Source organism: Asterias rubens, chromosome 7, assembly GCF_902459465.1.
Source record: "Asterias rubens chromosome 7, eAstRub1.3, whole genome shotgun sequence".
NCBI classification, from domain to species: Eukaryota; Metazoa; Echinodermata; class Asteroidea; order Forcipulatida; family Asteriidae; genus Asterias; species Asterias rubens.
The window spans coordinates 18907744-18935690 of NC_047068.1; the positions used below are offsets into that span (position 1 = coordinate 18907744).

The 27947-nt window shown below is 36.7% G+C and overlaps 1 protein-coding gene across 1 annotated transcript; it reads left to right on the forward strand.

Moving 5' to 3' along the window:
- Positions 1–215: 215 nt before the first annotated feature.
- On the forward strand, positions 216–27815 carry LOC117292523 (VPS35 endosomal protein sorting factor-like). Its single transcript, XM_033774598.1, has 29 exons — positions 216–243; positions 1175–1265; positions 1856–2044; positions 2531–2650; positions 2929–2959; positions 3171–3256; positions 3448–3576; positions 3898–3982; positions 4539–4713; positions 5304–5351; positions 6051–6144; positions 8262–8339; positions 8812–8934; positions 9832–9878; positions 10187–10298; positions 11130–11246; positions 12203–12256; positions 12687–12767; positions 13236–13298; positions 13942–14108; positions 14853–14916; positions 15650–15748; positions 20257–20334; positions 20931–21045; positions 21656–21795; positions 22117–22282; positions 22593–22711; positions 23323–23472; positions 26399–27815. The coding sequence occupies exons 1-29, from the start codon at positions 227–229 to the stop codon at positions 26495–26497; spliced, it is 2937 nt and encodes a 978-aa protein (XP_033630489.1). The 5' UTR covers positions 216–226; the 3' UTR covers positions 26498–27815.
- The last annotated feature ends 132 nt before the right edge of the window (positions 27816–27947 follow it).

A 27947-nucleotide genomic window follows, 5' to 3' on the forward strand; every position in this document is an offset into this window, starting at 1 on the left:
AATAGTTTTATTAAAAATAATATGTAGTTGGGAGATATGGGGCTGGCAAAACAGGATTTGGGAGGCTAGTGGGCAGATTTAGAATCATATTGAATGGGGTAAAGCCATGATCGATGGATAAAGCCTAAAAGTGGATCCAAGTAGGAATGAACTAGACGACTGTTGCTAGTCTATGCTTGAGAGGAGAGGCGTGATCTTATCAAAAGAGGGCGCTCTATCGATAGCAATGGCGACTTACGAGTGGTAAAGTTCTCCGGATTTTCTCTGATTTTTTAACAGTTCTGCAATAGCTAGCTGCATTTATGATAAGGGTTGAATTTTGTGTAACGTGCTTTCATTAGTATCACCCCAAAATACAGATTTTTCTTCGATAATCACATGTAAAACGTAAAACAAAGGTTGGGTGAATGGGTTGGGCTGGCTGAGCTGAGCAGGCAGGAAGAATTGGTGGTGGTGGTGTGGGGGGGGGGGGGGGGGGGGGGGGGGGAGCTGTCACTGTTGTCTCTACTGTGTCTTGTTTTTAAGTTTGACAGAACATGCAGGAGGTTATGGAAAACTTTCCGTATCTTGCTAACACTTTTTTGGACTGATTTTATTAAGAGGAATAGTCTGTTTCATTTATTTTTAAAGTAAATTTCATTTGAATTTAATGGCATCGAATGAAAAAGTGGGGTGGCAGTTCCGTTTGGACGATGTTTCCCGTGACATTTATCCTATTCTACTAACTAGTGTTTTAAATTCACTTGAATTCTCGTTTAACTTTCAGGGGAATTGTGGTGATTGGCATTAGGTTAGACCCAGTAACTGTACTCCTTTTTTCTACAAAATTTGTCATTATCGGTCGTACCATGGTCGTACTAGCCAGGAAATCCTGACCTGTAAGTTGTGTCATTTGAGAGAGATAGCTGACAGCAGCAAAATAATTGGCTGTATCTGCAAAATATCTTTCGGATAACTTTCCGTATGGCGCCACCACTTTTTTACTAATTTTTACAAAAAGGGATATCTCATTTAGGTAAATTAGATACTATATTATTTCATTTCGAATGAAAAAGTGGTGGCGCCATACGGAAACTTTTCCTATCTTTCTGCAAAATATCTTAAATTTCTAAACACATTTTACAGATAACTGTTTACACTAAACATTGCCCCACAATTATGTTTGACTTTGTAGGTACTCCCGTCCCAGAAACTACAATGGGGAGCGGAAAGCTTGCGCACTTCAATCTGAACCAACCTTGGACCATCCATTAAAACCTGTCACGGTAAAGGAATTCATTGTTATTTATTAAAGTACTAAAATAAACTAATTAATTACATTCAGTTTATTGCAAAATGTATGAAATGGATATAATTATTGTATGATTTGGTTTATGCTTTAAAGGCAGTGGACACTATTGGTAATTACTCAAAATAATTATTGGCATAAAACCTTTCTTGGTGACGAGTAATGGGGAGAGGTTGATGGTATAAAACATTGTGAGAAACGGCTCCCTCTGAAGTGCTATAGTTTTCGAGAAAAAAGTAATTTTCCACGAATTTGATTTTGAGACCTCAAGTTTAGAACTTGAGGTCTTGAAATCAACCATCTAAACGCACACAACTTCGTGTGACAAGGGTTATTTTTCTTTCATTATTATCTCGCAACTTCAATGACCGATTGAGCTCAAATCAAAGCAATCAGGTTTTGTGTGTTTTTAACAGAAGGGTATTCATAAATGGCAATCAAAGATGTGCCACTCAGTCATAATGGTTATTTAAAACTATTTTACTCAAAACTGTACTTGCATGTTTTTTAACAATCAGACAGCAGAGGGATAAGAAAACCAAATTTCCCCTTTGTTTCAACTCCCAGATCTCTCAGGTGAAGAAGATTGGAAGAGGTAGCACTAATGCTAAGAAACAGTCTCCCAAGCCTTCGCCTGCCCTAGACCCTCTAGCCACCACCATGGAGGGACTGGATCCACTCTCTCAGTTTGCTGCTGCTGCTGCAGTCAAGGTTGTTGATCCATTATCTCTTGGGGCATCACCAAGTCCAGACACGGTAAGAGCATGACAGAGAAAGTCCCCTGAGGAAAACTTATTTATTAGGTAATTTTGATAATAAATAACGAAGTTTCTATGATGGGTGTCTCAAAGCACTCAGTATTTTTTCCTGCACGCTAATGGAGCTATTCGTCGAAGTATGAGACCTATTCCTTTTTTGGTATACATAGCACCATATAATGGTTTATAAGGTGCTGTGGCGCAACATACTGCCGATCAGACCAGGAACACTGGGATGAACCCCTTCTTTTTACGATAAGTGCATTGTGTTTTTTTTCGTACACAACACAATGGACCTACGGCTTTACGTCCCATCCGAAAGATGCAGCAATAATGGTTAAGTTTCTTGCTTAAGGATACAAGTGTCCTGGCCAGAACTTAAACCCCATCTTTTAGCCCTACCATCTGGTCATCCAAGCGAAGCAAACAATATTCCAAACCTACTGCAACCTTAATGAACTATATTTTGTTAATTTATTCACAGACTGACGCAGGAGGAGCATTAGCGCAGCATAAACTTGATGATTCATTTGAGCCTTGGTCCAGCAAGAAAGCCACCATTCTAAGCAAGTACACCACCTCAGAGAAACTTTCCATCACTACGGTAAGAAGAAATTAAACAGTCCTTAAAAGAGAACAGGAGTGTGGAAAAAGGCTCACCTGGATTTGTATAGGCATACAATTTTGCAGAGTGGGTATTTTGTGTGGAGAGTCCAGGTAAACAAAGACTAAAAGCCTGAAATTTTGAAACAATACTTTGCCAAGGGATCAAACGTTATGTACAGTGCGTGATGGTCTGCATTTTGTGGCACATCCCTAGATTGTGTGTCAACCATTCCATGAATAAACCCAGCAAATTTGGTTATATTTTTGTTTCTACAGAGCTTTCTTTCTGCAGGAGGAAGAGAAAAAGGTGAGTGTTAATGTCGTTGACAAACTTTTTAAATGCTATCTATATCATTTTTGATTCAGTGTTGTTTTTGAAAACATTTTATTTCTGCAATTTGTTAAACACTTGAACTTGTTTTCAATAATTTGTTAATACACAAAAAAAAAGATTGACAGTACACTTGACAGCCTCAGTCAAACTATTTCTCATCTATTAGTAATGTCTTATTATGCAGTTACCGTCAAGTCTCAGCCAGCAGCCCAGAGCACAGTCACAGACAAAGTGAAGAACAGACTAGAGCAACTTGATGATTTTGAAGAGGTATAAAACAAACTTACAATAAAGCAAAACTTTTGATTCAGGTGTTAAGAATTACCAAGTGTTTGATAACCAGGAGTATCGGAAACTTGCTGGAAACTGTTTCAAATAGTCGGAGGAAAAGTTATAATTTCTTAGATTATCTTTAGCACTTTAATACAGTACTTGATAGAGTTTTCTTTCTTTGTGGACAGGGCTCTGTGAAAGAGATGCTGAACTTGAGCCAACAGGACTACGTTAATCGAATTAATGAGTTGAATCAAGCTTTGATTGCATCGTGGGATCAGGATCAGAAAGTGAAAGCACTCAAGATTGCCATACAGGTATGTAATATGATTAACTAAATCAGATTAATCAACATGATAGTGACAGAGACTAATTTAATCGGATGACTTTACAGCAGTCACAGATGTGGTTTGCCTTCTGTTTATCTTAATGCATATTTATATTGTTAAAACTCTTGATTTTGTTTTGCCACTTGTATTTTTTTTTCTCAACATTCCTTTTACTTGGAAAACAGTTTGAGAAAATTTGGTTAACCACAAGTGTGCTTTTTTTTTTTTTTTTTTACCTTAACATTCCTTTTACTTTGCAGATATTTTGTGAAATGTTGCATGAATTTTATGTTTTCTTTTGTCAACCAGTGTTCCAAGTTACTTGCAGACACATCAGTAATTCAATTCTACCCCAGCAAGTACGTCCTGATCACTGACATACTTGACACCTTCGGTAAGTTGGAACTCCAGGCAATGATTCAAGCAATCAATCAATCAGTTAGGCAGGTGCCAGCATTGGCACTCTGCCAGGAATCTGCCTCTATTTTGTAGGATCATGCAGCAGGCTGAGGCATGATTTTGCTTGACCCTGGGAATCAGCAGGTCATTGGGTATACCGTATAGGTTGCTCCAATGATTGTTGCTACTTGCATTTTAGTTGTAAACACCAAGTGACTAAGGCCCAATTTCATGGCTCTGCTCACTGCCGTATTCTGTGCTTACGGTCACTATTCTCCACTTATGTGCAAGCGCCAAATTTCTGCGCTAGCTGTGTAAGCGTTGATTGCCTAGTAACAAGGAGTACGCACAGGCACAAGCCAAAATTCCCTGCTAACCGTGAAGTACGCTTGGTGTTAGCATAGTATTCCCTGCTTCCGCAAGCGCCAATTCCTTGCTTTACAGTAAGCAGAGCCAAGAAATTGGGACCAAGTGTGTGATTTTTATTGTTGATTAGGTGGGGAAAAAATGAAATTTGCTAGTCTCATAAGATGCTAATTGTTTTATTCCAGGTAAGCTTGTGTATGATCGCATCCGGCGTAAGTCAACCTACATCCCATCAGGGAGTTCCACTCCTCAGATGCTTCCAGAGAACTTTGCTCCTCATCAAGTACCAGACTCTGCTAAAGAGACTTGTCGTAATTGGTTCTTCAAGATTGCCTCTATCAGGGAGCTCATTCCAAGACTGTATCCTTTGACAATGCCTATATAAAACCCAACACTTTTGAAATGCGGATGTTCCCCGAGGGTCGTTTACATGTCATTCGACCTTGAGCTTGGAATCATAACAACAAATGGTTTTGCTCAATAAACCTTGCAGGTCTTGCACTGGACTGAAACTTTCCCAAAGTCCAGCAAGGTGCTGTTAGAATTTTGTTTTTAAACTGGTGTGTGCATGAGTGCATTGTTTTATTTTTATAGGCTTTTCACTGCTCTAGGTCTTCAACTATTTCGTAGGCCTTGAATTTTGTTCTTGAAGTGGCACAGCAATTATCCTCTGCTAAGTGGCACTTCTACGAGGAAAAAGTTTTGAGTCCTGGTTACATTTGTACTTTTCCAATTTGATAATCCAGCTGACATAGGGCTATCATAAAATAATATTATGAATTTTATAAAGGTAGTCGAAGTTTAGGAGTCATTTTTACTCTCAGGATCAAATAGATGAAAATATGGCCACAGATTGTCCATTGTTTTTGTGAACAGCCAATGAGGGAGTGGGAAACAGAGAGGCAGATTGATAATGTGTAGCTTGTTGATTCCTTGACATACTTCTTCAGTTACGTAGAGGCTGCCATTATGAGTTGCTACAGCTTCTTAACAACTGGGTATGTGTTCAGGTTACTTTTGTGTTTACTTTAAAAACAATAGAAATTCAGCCTGGATTCTGCGTTTTAAAGTTTATTCGTTAGTTCCTTTTTCTTTCAATTGTTTGTGGATTTGTAATGATTATTGCCTTGGTGACTTCTGGAATCTGGAATCATTTTGATGTGTAGTTATCGGGCAGTCCAGCACATCAAACTCCAGCTCTGGTGGATGAGTCATTTGAGTATCGGATATTGGGTTCAAACTCTGGTCCTGACACTTATGTTTCTTAGCAAGACATTTAACTTGCTTCTAGTGAGAGTTAAGACTGTGAACGTGAATAGCAAGCAGCATGTGTATGTCTATTTGTTTGCTGGTGCTGAATACCCCCCAAGGAGTTGAGCACAAACAGCAGCTAAGCACAACTAAATTGTGCTAAATACCAGAATAAGGTTCGATCCAAACTACCAAGTAATTTAAGGCTGGTATCCTGCATATGCTTAATAGCAGAAATGTGTTAAGCAATATTTTCTGCTTTTAAAGCAGCTCTATAAAAATGGGCCCTGATGAACAGGGCCTTAAGGGACCTACTTGTCTTGCAAAAATGCACACCAAATACACTTCATCAAAATGATATCATCATTGTTTTCATCTTATGATGAATAAGTTGGACCTTCTGTGTATATTGATTGATAACACATTCCCTGTGTGTTTCTTGACAGTGAGTATGAGCAGGCCTTACTGAGACTCACAAGCCAAATGAGAGGAATTGGAGATCCATTGGTCGCTATCTACGCTAGAGCTTACCTATGTCGTGTAAGTTACAATTATTTATCAATAACTGTAATCTACCTGTGGTTAATAAAAGCATACGATGCCAGCTCCCCTCCCATACTTGTGCACATTATTGTCCTCTTGTACTGAAGTACACCCCTAATAACCTCCAAAGAATTCCTGAAATTCCTTGCACACAATTTAGAAAATGTGGGGGGGGGGGGTTACCACCATGCCCCATGTCAAGCTCCGAATGACAAAGAATACTCTTTTTGTGTGAATGAATGTGTTTGTGTGAATGAATGTGTTTGTGAAAAGATAATTCTGTTACTTTACAGGGTTTAAATCTATCCATTACATATAACAAATTGGTAAGATAAGTCTTGACTATTTCTTGTGCATATTGATGAGACCATTCTTGACTATTTTTTGTGCATATTGATGAGATAATTCTTGACTATTTCTTTTGATTATTGTCTATTTCTTGTGCATATTGACGAGGCAATTCTTTTCTATTTCTTTTGCATATTGATGGAACAGTTCCTTACCATTTTTTGTGCATATTGATGAGATAATTCTTGAATATTTCTGATGCATATTGATCAGATAATTCTTGACTATTTCTTGTGCATAATGATGAGACAATTCTTGATTGGTTTTCTTTTGCATATTGAAGAGATAATTCTTGACCTTTTTGTGTGCATATTGATGAGATAATGCTGGACTATTTCTTGTGCATGTTAATGAGACAATTCATTAATATTTCTTTTGCATATTGATGACACAATTCTTGACTTTTTCTTTTGCATTATGATGAAAAAATTCATGATTTATTATGACATTCTTGCATTTTGATGACATAATATATATTTGGTATATCAACTTCATTCATGACTTATTCTTGCATTGATTAAAACAGTCCTGACTATTAATTAATTCTTGCATGTTTACTTTTGATGCAACCATTCAATACTTATTTTTTGCATCTTGATTATACATGCAAACATTCAATACTATTTTATTGCATACTGATTATTGATGCAAATATTCAACAATACTATTTTCTTGCATATTGATTATTGATGCAACTATTCAATACCATTTTCTTGCATATTGATTGTTGATGTAACCATTCAAAACTTGTTTTGTTTTGCATATTGATGCATCCATTTAAGTATATTTTCTTGCATATTGATTACTGAGTGAAACTATTTCAGACAAAAGCAATTGTCTTGCATAAATATTGATCCAACCATCCAATGCTATTTTCTTGCATTTATTTTTTGTTTTCGAAGCAACCTTCAATACAATTATCTTGCCTATTGATTATTGATGTGAACATTCAAGACTCTTTGTTTTGCATATTGCAATGTATGTCTGTTTTCTTGCAAATTGATTGATGCAACCCTTCAAAACTATTTGTATATTGATTATTGATGCAACCAATCAAAACTATTTTCTCTTATACTGGTTATTGATATACCATTTAAAAAAATTCTTCCATATTGAATATTGATACACCATTCAATACCATTTTCTCGCATATTGAGTATTGACTAATCTATTATAAACTAATTTCTTGACTATTGATTTATTGATGTGAACATTCAAGACTATTTTTGTTTTGCATACTGCACTGTATGTCTATTTTCTTGCACATTGACCATTGATGCAACCATTTGAAACTGTTTGTGTTTTACATATCGATGCAACCAAAAGTCAATTTTCTTGCATATTGATTATTGAGTGAAACCAGTCCATACTATTTTCTTGCATTTTTTTTATTTTTTGATGTAACCATTCCAAACTATTTTCTTGCATATTGCATATTGATAGACCATTTAATACAATTTTCTTGCATATTGATTATTGATGAATTCAAGACTATTTCTAGCATATTGAATATTGGTGCAAATATTTTCAAAGCTATTTTCTTGCATATTGATTGTTGATGTGAACATTCAAGACTATTTTGTTTTGCATATGGCAATGTATGTCCGTTTTCTTGCAAATTGAATATTGGTGCAAATATTTTCAAAACTATTTGATTATTGATTCAACTATTTTAAATTATTTTCTTGCAATTTTATGAGATAAGTAGTGACTTGTTCTCACATCATGATCATAAATGACTATCTTTTTTACTGTCTACCATGTAGGTGGGTGTGGCAGTTGCTCCTAATGTTCGCACACACTTGATCAATAACTTTTATGACTTCCTGTCCTCCTACTCCCAGGTATGTATATTTATAAGAACCATCAAGTCTTGCACAGTTATAAAAAAGGATTGTGCAATTTGTTTTTCTTCCCATGGTAAGCGATGCACATTGGACTAAATTGGTGCCCTAAATAACACTGTTGTCACCAGTTGAAATTATCAACTAGCAGCTAAGCTGTAAGCAAAACTAGAACTAAAAATGGATCAAAACTTGGAGTCAGTGAAAGAAGATCATGTTAATATACTATAGTATTATTTTTTTTCAACAAAAAAAGCAGGGTATGTATTATTTTTGAAAAACAAGAAATAGCAAAAAGTGGCAATATCCTTACATTCTCAGAGGAAGGTCTTTGAGAAAAACTCTGCTAGGGTCGAAATGTGAGGCCATTGTACATTTACCACATTTTTGCACTTGTCTTTTAGAAGGGAAAGTGCGGATGTTTGATCAGTGTTGTCAGTGTTGTGCATTTGTTATATTTTTTATCCTGCAGCTTCAGAGTGACAGTGTTCAGAACATTCTAGCAATTCAACGTTTGGAGATGTCTAGTTACCTGTCTCTGTACTCACCAGCCTTAGATTGGATCCTCCAGTGTATAGCTCATCATGCTACAGAGGTACCACCTTAAAGATTATTAGTCTCCACTATTAAAATACATTGTTGGTAGTTCTTGAGTTATGCACAAAGAGCAGCTGTTGGCTAATGATCTTTTTGCTTCTTTGTTGATAAGTAGTGACACTTGAGTTGTTGATTTACAATTGTAGTGTAGAATAAGCACATACAGATGCCTACTGTATTTAAATAAATTTATTTAGTAAACAAATGTGTGAAACAGACTTTGGTTATATATATGAGAGTATTGTCGTAGAAATAATCATGAAGTGAAACCTGGAAACGACAAAGCCAAGTCTGCGACATTGACAAACAAAATGCATTCAATTTGTTACGAAAGTCGCACATACATGTAGATCCCTGTCTTAAAATTTGCTCACAATAGATTGGTCCGCCGTTTTTGATTTAAAACAATGGAAAAGTGCACGTGTGTACATGCTGCGCATGACTCTCAGCCAATGGTAGCTCTTCACGCGTGCACAATTCATTAAATATGGCGGCCGATGACGCCTATTGCAATCCATCAGTTGACACAAAACAATATGTGGAAACTTATCGCCCCATCTACATACTGAAAAGGTAAAAACAAATTTCAAAAACATGGACGACTCCTTGCAGACACCAACCTTGCCTGCTGGACACAAAATAGGCAGGGAATGATTATTTTGAAATTGCTGTTGTGAAGGATCCAACAATAATCCATATTGAACCGGGCTGTCCAGTCTTAAATTGCCTCTGCAGTAGAATACATTACAAATAATGGATGACAGTTCATGGATCTGTGTGTGTTGTTAAAAGACTGTATCCCACTGCTGTTGACCATCAAGGATTCTGGCTTTTTGTAGGGTAACAAAACACAAATAAGTATTAATGCTCGGATTGTTTTATTCATTTCTTGTAGGATATCTTGACTGAGATACTTGGGAAGTGCAAGAAGCAATGTAACAAGTGAGTAACCTTAAGAAAGTCATTGAAGAATTTGAAAACAAATATTTTCACTGGTGGTAACTCCATGTTATATTAATAACAAGTTGTGGTGGTTCTGAAAAGAACTGGTTACATAACTTTATGTTTGATAAATATTATTCTCTGATCATTTTCAGGAGTATTTGTTACACCAAAAATTCTTTTCCAGACCAAATCTACTCCTCAGCGAGATTATTAGATGGTGTAATAAAACATCTTAGCCTTGGAATGATTTTCAACCAAGCAAAGTTTTAAATCCTTATTTTGTTCTCTTTTTTTTTCTGTAACAGTGCCCTATTGCTAAATTCCATCATGTCAGCTTTCAAACCTGAGTTCATCGCGAGTAGAGCCTTGGGCTTCACTGACATAATCAAGGAATGTGAGGAGGCTGGATTCCCTAAGGTCAGTTTGAAAGGTTAAAGGTCAAGGGTTAAAGAGACAAGGTCTTGACCAGTTAACAGTGGTTTAATATTACTGATGGGTTTCATTGGTTAAAGGGTGTATGTACTTTTTGTAGGACAAAAAAAACAATGTCCACAGATTTACACTAAACTAACACAGTTTGAAGGTAATGATAGTAGAAAGCTTCCCTGAAAATATTACGTGCTGAGGTGCTGTAGTTTTTGGGAAATGAGTATAACATTGTAATGAAAATAATTTTCGTCTCATGAGACGAAAATTATTTTAAGCATTTACAAACGATTTTCATGAACCCTGTTTTACTCATTTCTCAAAAACTACAGCACCTCAGTAAGTAATATTTGAAGGGAAGCTTTCCACTATCATTATTTTCAAACCCTGTAAGTTTAATGTAAATCTATGGACTTTTTGAAAAAGTACTCAGATCCTTTAAGTTAGAGGTTCGAATATTTGAATCAGCTAGCTTGATGGTGCAATTTATCGAACCAAATCAAAATACTGTTTGTGGACAGGCTGTTCGAGGATCCTTAACAAGTCTTAAGACATTAAGGCCAGTGCAAAATTTCCAAGTAAAGAATATTGATTAACAATTGTCTGCCCTGCAGAAAAGGAGCAGGACATCAGTCATAATTTGCACATGTGACATGTTACTTTCACTGGTAACCTTACTCTGGTTAGCATAATTTTGTAATGCTCAGCTACTTTTTGTGGCGACATCATAGCCAAAGTCTTTTCATTCAGAAATGTGAGCACAATCTGGATGTGCTTAATATTAAATTTATAACTTGATTATTTATTTTTTTGTGCTTGCAGCATCACCTTTATCGGTCACTCGGTACTAACCTAGCGATGGCAGATCCACCCCAACAACAACGACTTTCTGTTCTGAATGAAGTCTGGAAGGCAATCATGAAACTACGCACGCCAGAGGTAGAGTAATACCAGTGGTAGAGTAGGAAATGAGATTGTGACTAACCAAGTTTGTCACTTACTAGACCAGGATGTCCCGGCTAACATGCGCATACCAAGTATTTGCAAATTAGGGTATGGGGACACAACTGTAAACAAACAGAACTATCTACTGTGTAGATTTATTATATTGCAGGCTGGCATATCACTCATAACCACAGTGGATGGTATTGAATTGTCAGAAACAGTAAGAAGTGACTGTGCACGGTCTAGATGCATTCACCACATGATATCGTACTTCCGGCTTGCATAGTTTATTCATCATTCATAAATACCTAAGACAGTTTATCCATTCTGATTGGTCGAGAGGGCATCACGAGGGGTTGTTTGGACGGATGATATAACACCAGTAAAAAGTGTTGAAACATGGGCGCGACGCGTGAGCACCTGTGCTTATAAGACAGTTTCTTCATTCCTATTGGTCGAGAGCAACGGCTGAAACAGTTGTGCAACAATACACGAGACGCGCACAGCATCTCCTTATGAGGAGTTGTTTACCCGAGGGCCTTACCATTTCATGGCTGGAGGGGTGTTGTGTTGAAAGAAATCATTGAACAATTATAATTTTTGCATTTATTTTACCTTTTGACAAAAAAGTATTGATGTTTTTTTACCGAAAAGGTATTTATAAATGGGAATCAAAGTGTGTTGAATTGGTTTTCAACTAGTGGTTTAAACCCGCCGAGGCCTGGTTCTTGATAATTTACCTGGACTTCGTCTCAGTAAAATTATCAGGTCTAGGCCTCGGCGCGGGTTTAAACAGCTAGTTGAAAACCTCTTCACCACACCTTGATTCCCTTATTCAAAACCACAGTATAGTAATGAATGGCCAGACAGGAGGAGGGTTAAGATGGAGAGAGCAGGTGTTACTGTACTTGGATTGTTATTTGACGTTGTGTGTCTTATTTTCTGTGCAGGATTATATCAGCTGTGCTGAGGTTTGGATTGAGTATCCATGCAGACACTTCGGTGTAAGTCGATTTAGTTGATCCTTTCAATTTTTGAATTAATTTGCTTTTCTTAAATGCTATCCATCCCAAACATTTACCTTTACAAACCCTTAAAAATTCACCTGAAGAGTTAACTTGGTTCTACTGAGTTTCTGGTCAAAGTCCACATTTTTATTTGAAGTTACCTATATGTAGGCTTGATTTCTCAAGGCCCATAAGATTTGTCCTATGTAATGAATTAACCTTTTTAATATTCCTTTGCAAATTGTGACCTTGACATCACACAATTACCATTTTATCCTGAGATATACAATTTTTCGTTTGTGAAATATAACCCTGGCTGATAACTGTTTAGATGTAGTTGTGGATATAGTTCTGACATTGCAGTTGCAGGAAAATATACATCATATTCTCTCTGTTTCATTGTTCTTGCACCCCTGGTAAAATTTAGAAAAAAGAAGTGAATACAATCTTGGGTGACATCATCAAGCACATGAATCCAGATCGTGCTTTTGAATCCTTCTATCCTCAGGTAAGTCCAAAGAGAATTTTCTCCCTTCATCTAATAACTTCAACAGCTTGTCTCAAGAAGGCTATTCTTTATTTAATTATTATTCAAAAGTTTCCTGTAAACTTTAAGATTTTATAATTTAAGTGCCTTTTGCAAAATGAAAATGGCCTTGCCCTTTCAAAGATGAAATTCTATGCCTGATTGAATGCTGAAGTAGGAGGAACCAGGGTCCAATTTCATAAAGCCTGTAAGCACAAAAACCTGCTTAGCATAGAAAAGTATTACTTAACAGAAACAGTTTACCAGCCAGAATAAATTTATGTTTACATTGTTGTGGACTGATGCCCAACTCAATTTTTGCTAAGCAAAGAAAGTAGTCAATCAGTATTCTGTGCTTAGCAGCTTTAGGAAATTGGGCCCTATGCGAGACGAGATTAACAAGCGAGTTTGCTCTATTAATAGACTGCTTTGTTCTAATTTCTTTTCCAGTTACAATCTGTGATGTCCAAAGTTCTGTCACACATCAAGGACTTCTCAATCTTGCTTTCCATGGTAAGGAATAGTAATGGCATTATTTGATTGACGTTCCCTCAAAAACATAGCTTCGCACAAGGCGTTTGCAAATCATAAAATGCTTCATGAGTTTCACTCAGTAAAACTCTTACACATTTTCAGAGTGTGAGTCCCGGTCTGGACACTTGGGTTCTTCAGCGAGACATTTGTTTCCCCCTGTAGGTCCTGTGTGTTGTGTAATGCGCGCACAGTGTTACACTTATTGTTATTGTTACAGGTCACACTGACAAGGTGCTGTGTAAATGGGTCGTATAAGTTCAAACATTGCTCTGCATGCCTTTAGTATAGGAATTACAAGAGTTTTTGATGCCGTTTGGGTGTGAAAAAGCACTATACAAGAACTTTGTATCAATCCTAATATGTCTTGGGTAGCAAACTAAAACTGCATTTTCTGCTTCAAAATAGGCTTTGAAAGTTTCCTTGGAATGTAATTGCCCAATTTTATAAAGCTGTTTTACTGGTAAGCAAAACTTGTGCTTACTGTCAGACGTAGCTCTTTTGTGAAATCTAGCCCTGGGTTTGATTTCACATAGAGCTACTGTACATCTGATCTTAGGGGCCAATCTTAGCTCTTTGTAAAAGTCCAGCCCATGTTACAGATTTTGAATTTTCCTTTTGACAGGATAAGTTTATGCCGATGGTAGACATGTTCCAGCGAGATGTAGTGAAAGTTGAGTTGTGTCGTTACATTATGGATGCATTCTGTCGTAACCAAGAAGAAGCAACCAATGATCCAGTCATCATCAACGCTCTCATGTTTGTCTGTAAGACGATGCATGACTCCATCAAGTAAGCTTTAAATGGAAAAGTACAATATCCTGGAAGCCTACAGTGGGGAAGTTTAAAGAGGGGCTCTAAGGTTAAATTCAGTTTTAAGATTTACTTGTTTTCCAATAGCTCTTTTCATCAATCATGGCCAGATTTCATTGAGCTGCTTATTGGTTGATTAAATGCTTGCTGTACGATTTCCATTTCATAGCGCTGCTAACCGTTATCATACGTAAAGGCATGCTAACCTTCTGGTGCTAACTGTATGAAAACAATCGACGCAAACCCATGGTGGGCGTGCAAGCTACCCACCTAATTTTCTTGTTAAAGACACTGGACACTATTGGTAGTTGTCAAAGACCAGTCTTCTCACTTGGTGTATCTCAACATATGCATAAAATAACAAACCTGTGAAAATTTGAGCTCAATTGGTCGTCGCAGTTGCGAGATAATAATGAAAGAAAAAACACGCTTGTCACACGAAGGTGTGTGCTTTCAAATGCTTGATTTCGAGACCTCTAAATCTAATTCTGAGGTCTCGAAATAAAATTCGTGGAAAAGTAATTAACAATAGTGTCCACTACCTTTAACCTGTAATGCTTACGGTTAAGGAGATGTTTCTGCTATAGAAAGCACAAGAATGTGCGTATTAGCAGCGCTATGAAATTGGCCCCAGGCCAGAGCCACTTCTGTAGCCTTCAAGACAAGGCTGTATCTCTTTTGTGAACTGGATCCTTGATGATAATTTCTCATCTTGTCTTTCAGTGCTCTATCTCTTGAAGATGATGTCAGAGACATCGGAAGACTTCTCTCCGGATTCATCAGAAAGGTATAGGAACTTTTGATCTATTTAATTCAAAGAACTTTTCAAACTTTTCTATTTTTTTTTTTTATTCTTTCAAATCATTTTTTTTTTTTTTTTTTTTTTAAGGGTATCTTCCCTTCTTTTCTTTCGACATTAAAACATACTTGGTGATGAGTAATGGAGAGCTGTTGGTAGTATAAACCATTGTGAGAAACGGCTCCCTTTGAAGTGACGTAGTTTTTGAGAAAGAGGTTATTTCTCACTCTAGTAATGAAATACTTCAGCTGAAGTTTTTATTATGCATCTGGAAGCATAAAGGATGTTTTTCTTTCATTATTCTCTTGCAACTTTGATGACCAGCTGAGTCCAAATTTTCACAGATTTGTTATTTTATGCATATGTTGGGATACACCAAGTGAGAAGACTGGTCTTTGACAATTACCAAAGGTGTCCAGTGCCTTTAAGCACGAGTGCAAAGGCCATTTATACATAAAACTATAGTTTTGTACAGGTTCAACACATAAGTAGTCATATAATTCACTCACCAGCAGTTAGTTATTTCAAAGCACACGTTCTAATTTTTACATCCCTGTGGATGTTTTGTTCTTTCCTTTGTCTCTTTACTTGGTCCTTGGGTTGGAACCTTACACTTTTGTAAACCAGCAAGATCCTAACGTTAACTTACTAGTAAAGTCTATAATAAATGCAAGTAGGATTTATTTTTGTTAAATAATGATTACATTTTGCAATTTGATAGATCTTCTTTGGACGTGACTTTGAGCAGCAGCTGAGTTTCTATGTGGAGTGTCGAGCCAACTTCAGTAACATTGACAGCGTTCTTGTCACACTCGTTCAGGTAAGTGGAACAACAGACCCCTTGCATTGGCCGTCTACATTGATGAATTGTGCATGCGAGAAAGGCTGTCATTGGCTGAGAGTCTCATAAAACAACTTTAACTACAAGATTGCCGTTAAGATACACATGTATCTAACCTGTCTAATTAACTTATCCATACAGTGCAGTGTATGATATACTTACATGTAATACTTAAGCCACATCAATGGCAGAAACAGCAATTCTGAAACAATGAAGTATTGAAACACTTAACAACAATATCACACATCAATTGATACACTAACTATCTTGAAATTTGTTGTCTAAAGGGTGAAAATTCTAAGTTGTTTACCTAAACAATTGACAGAATAAGCCGGATGTCCAAACTGAAAGCACCATTACACCCCTCTGGTTAAGGGGTATCCGCGGGATATTGTTTTCTAGCAGTCAGATTTTTCCGCTAAAGCAGTCAGCCAGACCACTTAGAGCGAAATTTGACTGGTCGTTGAGTGTTTTAACTGGCATATGTAGGCCAGCAGACCACTGTCAAGAGAGGACACTGGGTTGCAACTTGGACATCCAATTGTTTATAAATTTGCAAAAATCGGCTGACAAACACATCCTTATTTGTTTAAAAGTTCATCAAAATAACTTAGACCATTAGGTTCTAAACTTGACAAAGAGAAAATCACACCTGTAATTATACAGTGCTTAGACAGTAATACTTGGTGCATGTATTAAAGGAAAATTACATAATTGTTTGTGGTAACAAAGCTGGACTCCGATGCTGCATGCTGCTTTAGTACTGTTGAGGCAGCATGCAGTGATCAGAGCATACTGATCGAAACGTCGAGTTGAAACCAACGTTTTCAGAACCACCGCAACTCATTTAGAGATAGTCATTACATGATGTTACCACAAACCTTTCCATGTCGTATTTCCACCTTGCAAAGTTTCAAATCCTAGTTACAGATTTGGTAAGAAAAAATTGTGAAGATCACAGATTTACATAAAACTTACATGGTCTAGTGGTGATGATAGTAAAAAACATACATTGAAATATTTCAGTCTGAAATGTCTTATTTGATGAGAAATAAAGAAAACTATTTTCCCGTTTGGAGTTCATTCAATTTTTTGTTTGGATCGATGTCATGCAAATGTGTAATCAGTTTTTCACTATTTTCTTGTGACCCAGATCTTACTCAAACTTCTACAGGTTTGTCATTATGTATATATGGTGGATTACTTAAAATGGTTATACTACCGGCAACTGTTTTGTTACCAAAAACTGATTCTGTAATATTCCTTTAACATATTTTTTTTTTACAATTACTATTCATTAATGCTGTACCGTGTGCCAATAATTGGTACTGCAGAACTTCTTGATCCTGTGTGTTTTAAGTATGTTGATGAACATTTTGGTTGGTTCGGTTAGATTATGAATACCATCACAAGTGTCTTGCAACATCTACAGGTTTCTCTTGTAGTTAACTCTGCGCCCACATTCCCAGAGAGCAGGTTGAGATATCTGTCATTTAAATTATTTCAAATGAAGTTAAATAGTTAAAGTTGAATCTACTCCATCCCCTTGTCTTGGGTTGTTTTTGAAACTACTCGTAGGTGAAGCATTAGATATACAGCTTGATTCAAAACAGTTTCCATTATCGCATTATAATGTTCAGCAGGATTATTGGGTGCACTAATACTAACTGATACATGTGCAGAGTTTTGTTACCTGCTTCCTGCCTTGTTGATCCACTAGTGATGTTAACACGTTTGACGATGCATTCTAAGGTTCGACAGAATAATTGAGTTCACTACTATTCTGGTATGATACTTGTGCAGTGTGCTATGTGGTTGTTGTTAGCTTTGTTGATCCACTGGTCGTAGATAAAGCAGTAGATAGATGGCAAACAGTTTTCACTAAGGTTTAGCAAGATTATTTGGTGCACTGATAACTGATATTAGTTCAGTGTGTTGTGTATTTGCTGCCTGCCTTGTTGATCCACTAGTGGTTTCCACACGGTTGATCCTGTTGTGTTGACATCCACCACACACCATTTTCTTGAGTTGTTTCTGAAAGCGTTCATAGGTGAAGCAGTAGATGAAGGGATTGATGCAGACATTCAACAACTGAATCCCTCTTCCAACATCTCCAATGAAGACCCCATGACGCAATCCAAGATTGAAGAGTATGTAATCAATCTGTGAAGGTATCCAGCAAATGGCATAAGAAACAGCCACAACAAGCAAAGTTATAGTTACATTTTTATTGGCTTTAGACAACATGTTACGAGCATCTTGATTTGTGTCGCCAACCCTAGTCTTAGAACGTTTGTAAAGCTCTAAGATTATTTTGGCATATGCGAGAATGATGGCCGCCAATGGTATTACGAAGCTCATCAGAACGATTAAAGAACCAACAATAGCCTGTATGGCAGAGCTCTGCCAGATGACAATACAAGTACCAGTCATTCTGTGTGCTATGAATAAGGCATGGCTTGGTGGTAACCAGCCAAACACCCACACAGCAACCAAGATCGGTTTAAGTCGACGGCTTGTCAACATGTTACGATGTTTAACAGAATGGCACATTGCGAAATACCTCTCCAATGATATAGCAACTAGGTTGTATGTTGATGTGATGAACATACCATACTGAAACCATCCCGTCCACCATAGTTTACAGTACAGTGAGCTTAGAAAGCTATCTGGTAACATGTATTCTGGCGATAGCGTTAGCTGGCGAAGTAGAAACACAAACGACCCAAGAAAATCAACAATTGACTGATGGATGATTAGTTTATTAGTCCATGAGTTGAACACACTGCGATATCGTAGCATAACCAGGCAGACAACTGCATTACCAACTAGTCCCAATCCGCCTATGATCATATAAATATAAAAAACTGTGTAATCAGAGTTCATTTCTTGCTCTGATGGCGGACTTGAAGATGCTGACGTCTCCATGTTCATCATTCTGAATGATTGAACAGCATTAATGCAAGTAACTTTTATAACTTCTCCACTCCTAGCAATCTTCTCTGTTATGTTATCATGCTTTGGAAGTTGATTCTCATTGTTAATTTAAGATTGGTTTGAATATTAAGTTAATTGAATGAGTGTATTTATGTACATGTCTTTTGTATTGGACTGCCAGTCCTTGACGAATCTCTTTTCAACAAACGTGAGACCTTACCACTTTTCTAAAACTAAAAGCTTCCTTTTCCGGCTTCATTTTACAGAGCTATTAGACCTCATTTTTTGCACAAAGACAACAGTTACAATGTCAGACTCCTCACATCCGGCTTAAATTGCATCTCAACCTTATTGGGTTTTTTTAGTCAATGGAAAACGTCCCTTGTGGATCACTCAAGGTAAAGACTTAGAAGACAAAAGGGAATAGGGAACAAAGAACAAAACAAGGTTCAATATTGACTGTAGATGGTGCCTACAATGTTGAATGTGTATAGAGGGAGCAGACAGTTATACATCCTGTCAAAGAAATATTTAAAAACTTTAAAATAAAGCTGTCTTTTGTGATGTTATGATCCCAATCCTGATTCGCATTGAGTTTGAATCTCAGAGTTAAGTGTGCAATCTGCATCTTATCTGTCTACTCATGTTGGAAGTGAATGTTAAAGAGCTTGTCGGGTGCCTTTTGTATTGCCTCATCTATCCACTGAGACTTCCTATTAACAAAACAAACATCCTTGGGAATTTCCTGAAAGTTTCTGTTTTCTGTAATAACATCATTATATGTGGATTTCAGATTGCTTTTTCTTTGTATTTCTTTTGTGAGATCAGTTTACCAACACCATTTTTCGGGAAACTGTTTTTAAGCATCAGGCATTTCTGGCATTTCACTGCCATGTCCGAGTGATTTTTAGCACAAGACTAAAGTTGTGAAGTTGTCAGCAGAGGCCCTTTTCCAAACCACAGCTTTGGCTTTGGATTCGGCTTGAGGCTTAGTTCTCTCGTCTGAAGCCCTAAGCGCATATACGCAAAGCACGCCCAATTGTCAAATCAACTGGCAGGGCCAAGCTAACCTGAGCCGAATCCAAAGCCAAAGCCATCGTTTTGAAAAGGGCCAGAGTGTGCATCAGGTCTTGGTATTGGTGTCCTTGAGCAAGACACTTTATCAATAACTGCTTTGTCCTGCTTGTGAAACTTAAGGCTGTTGGTCTTGTGTGTTCTGTTGCAAATAGATTTAGCCTGGTGTTTCTGGCATGGTTGGCTGCAGATTAGCCACATCACTGTGTAAGGCCTTACATGGTGATTTAAATGTGTCTTGTAATTGAAACGTACATTAGCATGTCGTTAATAATGATGTGCTTCCAGATGGCAATAGAAAGTTCTTATAAAAAATACAACTATCATTAACACACAATACTTGAAAATTTTTGAATTCTTTTTTGTTTAATAATGAAAAATGAGAATCGTACACCTCAACATTTTTTAACAAGGCATCCACAGAGTCCTGTGTTGCTAACAGGCTGTGTTTGATCTGTTTGTTTATTGTTGTGCAGTGTGTGAATCAGCTAGCTGCAGAGACCCGTACCGTCATGAAGGGGAACCACTCCAGGAAGACTGCTGCCTTTGTCAGGGTAAGAAAGCTTTGAAGTTATTTGCTTTGTGTAATTCAACAAAAGTGATGAGAAATGTCAGACTTTTATCTGAGTTCAATTTATGGTTTGATCTGTCTGCTGAAAACAAATTAGCTTACTTTTTCTACATTTTTGAAGAAAGTCATGCTGACATTTGATCTGCTGGGTGCTGAGAATACTGTTCTCTTGCAGTCTATAACTCTAGTAGAGGTAAAACTAAAAAAATCGAAATCCCATCCAAAACATCTTAACATAAACCAGAGTCTTTTTCCTCCATGGTGTGACCATTAAAGATGAATTGAATTGAATTGAATTGAATTGAATTGATTAAGATCCTAGTTCAGACCTCAGATATGTAATGTGTTAGGTGAATTCAGAATTCTGCAGTAAACCATCAAACGACCCATGTCTTTGATAAGCAGAAGCCACCACTTAGTGTTTTCAATCTTTAACTGTAGAATGTATCAGAATTGGTGGCTATGGATGCAACTGTTGCTAATGGTGTTGCTATGGCGTCATCCAGCCTTAGCAATAGCAGTAGCTGCCAATGTGGATTTTTAAATGATGATTGAATCCGATTTATTGTTGTTTTGCAGGCATGTGCTGCATATTGCTTCATCACCATCCCTTCAATCGCAGATATCTTCCATCGGCTCAACTTATACCTACTCTCTGGTCAGGTGGCCATGCTGAACCTAGCACTTACCCAAGGTAACTCCCAAATGGATATACAGGGCTAACTATACGGGGCTGGGTGTACCCTGCATCATTGTACCTACACGTACTTCAATGTCTGGTCAGACGGCATTGCTGAACTGTGATCAAACCCAAGGAAGCGCCCATAATGGGTATAACATGGGACTTAAGTGTACTCGCTGCCTCAATGTACCTACCTGGTTAGATGACCTTAAGCTAGGACTCAACTAAAGTAACACTGAAATGGGTATTCAGTACCCAAATGGGTAATATGTATGTCGAACCTAGCTCAATACCAAAGGCACATGCATCATCCGATTGGGTATATAGCAATGGATTTGCAAACAGCTTTTACACAAAGGTAGCACCCAAATAGGTATGCCTGACTTTGTATGCTGAACCCAGCCCTTACTTAGCGTAGCAAGAAATTGGTATACAGGTCTGGTATGATTAACCTAGCTCTGATCCATTGATTACCTATTTTTTGTCTACTTGTTGGGTTCAATATCTTTCCCATCTCCCCCCAAAAAGTTACAACAAAATAATGCAAAGAGTTTGGATGAGCTAAAAGCCATCTTGTCTACCGGAAAGAGTCTTACTGTTCCTTTACATCTAACCCTTACAGCCGATGCCTTCTTTAAGGGTGCCATCAGCTTGATGCCAGATGTTCCTAAGTCTATGGTGATTGATAAGAAGACAAGATCCACCGAGCCGTTCATCTTGAGTTACCTCAACAGCTTCCTGTGTACCCTCCTCGTTGTACCAGTAAGTGCAGCTTAAACAAAACAAAAAAAGTTCAAGGTGTGGGCTACAATTTTTTTTTCCAGAGGCCGTTGCCACCTACTCCTAGGGCTGAAACAGTGGTACCCCTTTTACAGTCCAAAGTGTTAATGAAAATAATGATTTGCGTGTGAACAAAGAAACATTGACTGGAGCGGTACTTGAACCAACGCCCTTGAATTAACGCACCAACGTTCTACCAACTGAGCTATCCACTTCATGTACAGCAACCGGCCTGCTATGATCATGATGACTAAGCCCCTGTCTGTGTTTAGTTTGTTAACAATTTCTTACTTTATTCTCCAGGATAACCCAGACTATGGAGTGCTATATTTGGTTCGAGGTCTTCTGAATGTTATACAGGATTATGTCTGGGATGTAGACACGGATGCTAAAGCCACAGTGTTCCTGAATGTGCTATGTTTGCTGTCAGCTTGTAGCCAGGAACAGTTTATCTATCACATCAAGAACGGTAAATAATGCTGCTGTCATGATCTGGTTCCCTTTCCCCCAAGATGTTATGATAATGCTGATTCTCAAAACAATCTAAAGTACCAGCCCGATTTTATCTTGTGATTATATTCTGCGACTATGCACTCAAATGCATCCAATGTCTGTATAAAATTTGTATGATCAGAAACACCAGAGCTTGTGTCCGGTGCTCTTAAGCGCTGAAATACCAAATTATCAATTGTAAATTATGTTGCAATTCAGTGGTATGCTGCTATGACATTTCAAATAAAAGTAAACCACAAACCATTTCGCTATCTTTCTCCCTGCAGTTGACTCAAATGATGTTCTTTATGGCAGTGACAAGAAGTTCCTGACAGAAGTTTCAACTGTTTGTGGGACTCTGATCACCTCCATACTAGAACACTGCAAAGCACTGGGACAGTCACAGGTAATAAAGGATGTAGACCATACTATAGTTGTGTGTGTTTTGGGGCATTAGGGTATAGTCAGAACCCAATTCCATGGTTCTGCTTACCGCCGAGCTCTGCACTTACGATCACCAATCTCCACTTACTGTGCAAGTGCTGAATTTCTTTGCTGGCTTTGTAAGCACTGACTGCCTACTAACATGGAGTCAGCACAGACATAAGCAAAAATTCCCTGCTAACCTGGAAAATATGCTTGACGTGAGGGCAGAATTCCCTGCTTCCATTAGTGCTGATTCTTTGCTTACGGTTAGCAGAGCCATGAAATTGGACCCAGGTAAGACACCATGTGCGTACATCTCTTTTAAGTTGTGGTGGTTCTGAGACGAATTGGTGGTTTGACAAAATGTTTCAAACAGTATGCTCTGATCGTCCTCGCATCTGTGTCCTTTAAAATGTCTCTTTATGTAATAGAGAGACCGCCAACAATCCCATTCTAGTCTATATTTCTTTGTTAAATTCAAAGTTATTTAAAACCTTACCCATGTAACTTCTCTTGTGGTTTGCTACTTGATTCTTAACTAATCTATACCCTTAATCATTAACGTATCTATAATGATTATGTCCCCTTCAGGCTGGACAGAAGAGGCAGTCTCAACTCGCTTTAGACTTCTTCAACCGTATCTTGATCCACGGAGATATATCTCAAGCTGAGATTTCCTCATTAGCACTAAACCTCTGGAATCTAGCCCAGAAACATGGACACACCGACACCAAACAAATGGTAGGCTTTCTCTACTATCTCTCCTTTTTCTTTTTTTGTCGCCACTTGTCTATACAAATGTACACTAATGACAATTATTTGTGCATTTTCTTTGACACTAAACAAAATATGAGCCTTTTTCTTTGTTTCTCCACTCCTTGTATCCTGCAACTTCTGTCTTTATTATAACAGCCATGGCTCATTATAAATGAACATTGTTGACAATTTAAAACTAATTGTGCTATGTCATTGACACTAAACAAAAGACAAGTTCTTTCTTTGTTTCTCCATTTACTGTATCTGCAACTTCTGTCTTTATTTTAACAGCCATGGCACATTATAAATGTACATTGTTGACAATTTAAATCTATTTATGCATTGTGTCATTGAGGCTAAACAAAAGATGAGTTTTTTTTCCTTGGTTCCCCACTCCCTGTATCTGCAACTCCTTTCTATATTTTAGCAAACTTGGCACATTATAAATGCACATTCCTTGTTTGCACTTTGATGCTATACTATCGAAATGATTATATTTATCTTCTGTCACTCCCTATACCTATGTGTTTGTTACTTTCATATATTTAAACAGACATACATTTTATATATGAACTGTATTGACATTGTACCATTACTGTTGCATCTTTATTAACACAATATCAAAATATCTGTTCTTGGCACTTGTATTTTTGTGTTGACATTTTAAGACTGTTTTATGCTTTTTTGTTCTCACTTAACAATGTATGTGCTCTTTTTACAATCTTCCCACTCTCTTTTTCTGTCTGCCACTTCTATATGATTGTTTAAATTACTATTGCCATTTGGAAACTGTTTTGTGCATTTTTGTTGTGACTAAACAATGGAGTGGTGCTTTCTTTCTTCAATTTTCCCACACACTCTTTGTCTGATATTTTGATATCTTTACTGCAAAGTCATTATAAATGTGTACTATTGACATTTTCCAACTATTCTTTGCATTGTTGTTGTATCTGTTGTTGTAACAATGGAAGTGTTTTCCTTATAATTTCCCATATCCCTCTATCTCTCATATCCCTCTTTACATTGTTGTAACTGTTGTTTTAACAATGGAAGTGTTTTCCTTATAATTTCCCATATCCCTCTATCTCCCATATCCCTCTTTACATTGTTGTAACTGTTGTTTTAACAATGGAAGTGTTTTCCTTATAATTTCCCATATCCCTCTATCTCCCATATCCCTCTTTACATTGTTGTAACTGTTGTTTTAACAATGGAAGTGTTTTCCTTATAATTTCCCATATCCCTCTATCTCCCATATCCCTCTTTACATTGTTGTAACTGTTGTTTTAACAATGGAAGTGTTTTCCTTATAATTTCCCATATCCCTCTATCTCCCATATCCCTCTTTACATTGTTGTTGTAACTGTTGTTTTAACAATGGAAGTGTTTTCCTTATAATTTCCCATATCCCTCTATCTCCCATATCCCTCTTTACATTGTTGTTGTAACTGTTGTTTTAACAATGGAAGTGTTTTCTTTACACTCTCCCATATCCCTATATTTCTGCTTCTTCTAATCTTTATTTAATATCTATGGTCATTATAATGGTATACCTTTGCTATTTAAAAACTGTGTTGTGCATTTTTTTTAATGAACAATGAAGGTGCTTTCTTTACAGTCTTCACACTCCCTCTATCTCTGAAATTTCATTATCTTTATTCAACATCTATGGTCATTAAAATTGTATTCTATTGACATTTTACAACGATTTTATGCATTTTTGTTGTGATTAAACAATGGAGGTGCTTTTTGTACAATTTCCCCACACACACTTTGTCTGATATTTCTATATCTTTACTTCATAGTCATTATAAATTTGTTCTATTTCTTTTTTACATTTTACAAAATATTCTGTCATTGTTGTTGTAACTAAACAATTGAAGTGCATATTTACAATCTCCCATATCCCTCTATTTCTGCTATTTCTATACCTTTATTTAATATATAAGGTCGTTATAATGGTATACTTTTGCTATTTTAAAGTTTGTGCGTTTTTGTTGTTAATGAAAAATGAATGTGCTTTCTTTACAATCTTCACACTCCCTCTAGTATTTCTGCTATTTCTATATCTTTATTTCACATCTATGGTCATTATAAATGTATACTTTTGACATTTTGAAACTATTTTGTGCATTTTTGTCCTTACCAAACAAGGAAGGTGCTTTCTTTACTATATACCAACTCCCTCTAGTATTTGTGCTATTCTTATATCTTTATTTCACATCTATGGTCATTTTATAATGTATACTTTGACACTTTGAAACCATTTTGTGCATTTTTGTCGTTTCCATACAAAGGTGTTTTCCTAACGATCTTTCCACTCCCTCTATGTCTGCTGTTTTTTTATCTTTACTTCATAGTCCTTATAAATATGTACTATTGGCATTTTAAAACTATTTTGTGCATTTTTGTTTCATTTCTGCTTTAGGGAACTTGTGCCCTCACACATGGGTTAAGACCCATTTTATTTAGCCAGGCCTACCATTATGTTTATTTATGTAGTCTTCTTAATAATGTATTTGTGTTACCTTTATTTTAGTATACTTTTATATATATTGGTATATATTTGTTTTGTTGTGATTCAAATGCCTAGCAGCACATTTCTTTCAACTAAGACTTGATCATTATGAATTTCATAATATTGCTTTGTTTAATACTTGTATTTATTTTGTTTGAAAGAGGGGTGATTTAACTCTTATATCTTGTAGTTGTTGTTCATAGTCAAAATCAATTCTCCTGCAGAGGTTCATACACATACTTTTTGTTTGAACAAATCGAATTGAATCCTCTTGAGTATCAGTAGTTAGATTTAGGTATTTCTTTTATTTTACTTAGATATTGAAAATTGTAAAGAATCAAGTTTAGCTTTTCTACATCTGAAATAATGTTGCCTTTTTTCTTTGCTTTGTAGGTGCGAACTCTAGAGTATGTCAAAGGCAAAGGAAGTCAGGCTGGAGGTAAAGTCTACAAAGAACTGGCATCATCAATGCCCCTGCAGTCAAGGACATAAATACTGCTAGAGAAAGAGTCTAGCAAGATAAAATTAGACTTGAAGAGACACTAGCATGAATTGAGTACTTGAAGAGTTGCACTTAGATCATGTACAGTCACCATGCCTTGCTAACCATTATAACAAAATTATGTTTTGAAAACACACATTTTTAGAAACATCGGCTGTACAAAGAATTTCTTCCCCCATCCAATACTGACATACCCCCATACTGTCTCATACAATGTAATTAGAAGAACACTAACTAAGAAATGAAGAATAGTTAACTAAGGATACCTCTGGTTAATAATCATATTTTAAAAAGTTATCAATTTCAGTTTGGCTGGCAAAAGTCAACTGGTTGTTGTGAAAATATACACTTGAAAGAATAGTCAATGGATTCGCACGAATATAAAGACACGGTAACGCCACCCCGCCCCCCCCCCCCCCAAAAAAAGAAAATTTTCTTTGATTCTATTGTACAGAATTCCCTTTGCTGGTGACAACTTAAAATCACCATTTAACATTATTTAGATTGTAAGTAAATATAAACAATACTAAAAAAAAATGTATAAATGATGTCAAAATAATTATATTTTTATAAATGAAGAATCAGTCTCATAATGGATAAGATAGTTCAAAACTGGGGAAGACAACATGGTTTTTGGAAAGCGAAGGAAGCAACAAAGAAGCATAGTTATTAATAACACTGTTTACTTTTGACCAATACAAGTAAATTAAAATCTAGTGTGTCATTAGGTGACATCCGACAGATATTCCATTGGTTTGTATTATTTTGGGCTAGAATGAATGAAGGTACTTCATTGTTCTCAGAATAATGACCAGTTACCTGGTCTGCTGCCCTCAGTCGTCACCAAAAGTGTTCTATTTGTGTAATTATTTGACAGTCTTAACAAATATAATGTATTACTTTCAAATATGATTCATCTGTTTTTGGTTTGCATTGCTCTAAGTATTTTTAACCAGTTCTGTCTAAAATACTCAAAGTTTAAAGCGGCCTTTAAAAATATTGTCTTTGTGAGTAGAACCGGGCAGAATACTGGTCGAAAAGTGGAGAAGACCAAAAAGGATCTTGGAAAAACCAAGCGTTTCCCAAAAGAACCAATCGGAAATCGTTTTGGGCCATAACTGCCCTAAGAGGGCGCCGTTTATCACAATCTTTAGAACATTATCTGAACCAAAATAATTTGATCTAAACACTTGCTTTTTATTCGGCAAACCTTTATTATTATTTTTTTTTAAAGGCTTAGAGTTGCAAACCATTTTTCGTATGTTCATTCATTTAAGAAAATGGAATGTATCTTTCAAATAAAGCAAATCAATGAATATAATATGAGTACATTGTTTTATTTGGTCACTGGTAGACATCGCCCTTGTACTGCAAGATATTTTTCTTTGTCAGTAATTTCGTGGACCTTCACAATTAGGTGGAGCTTTTGATGTAATGGCT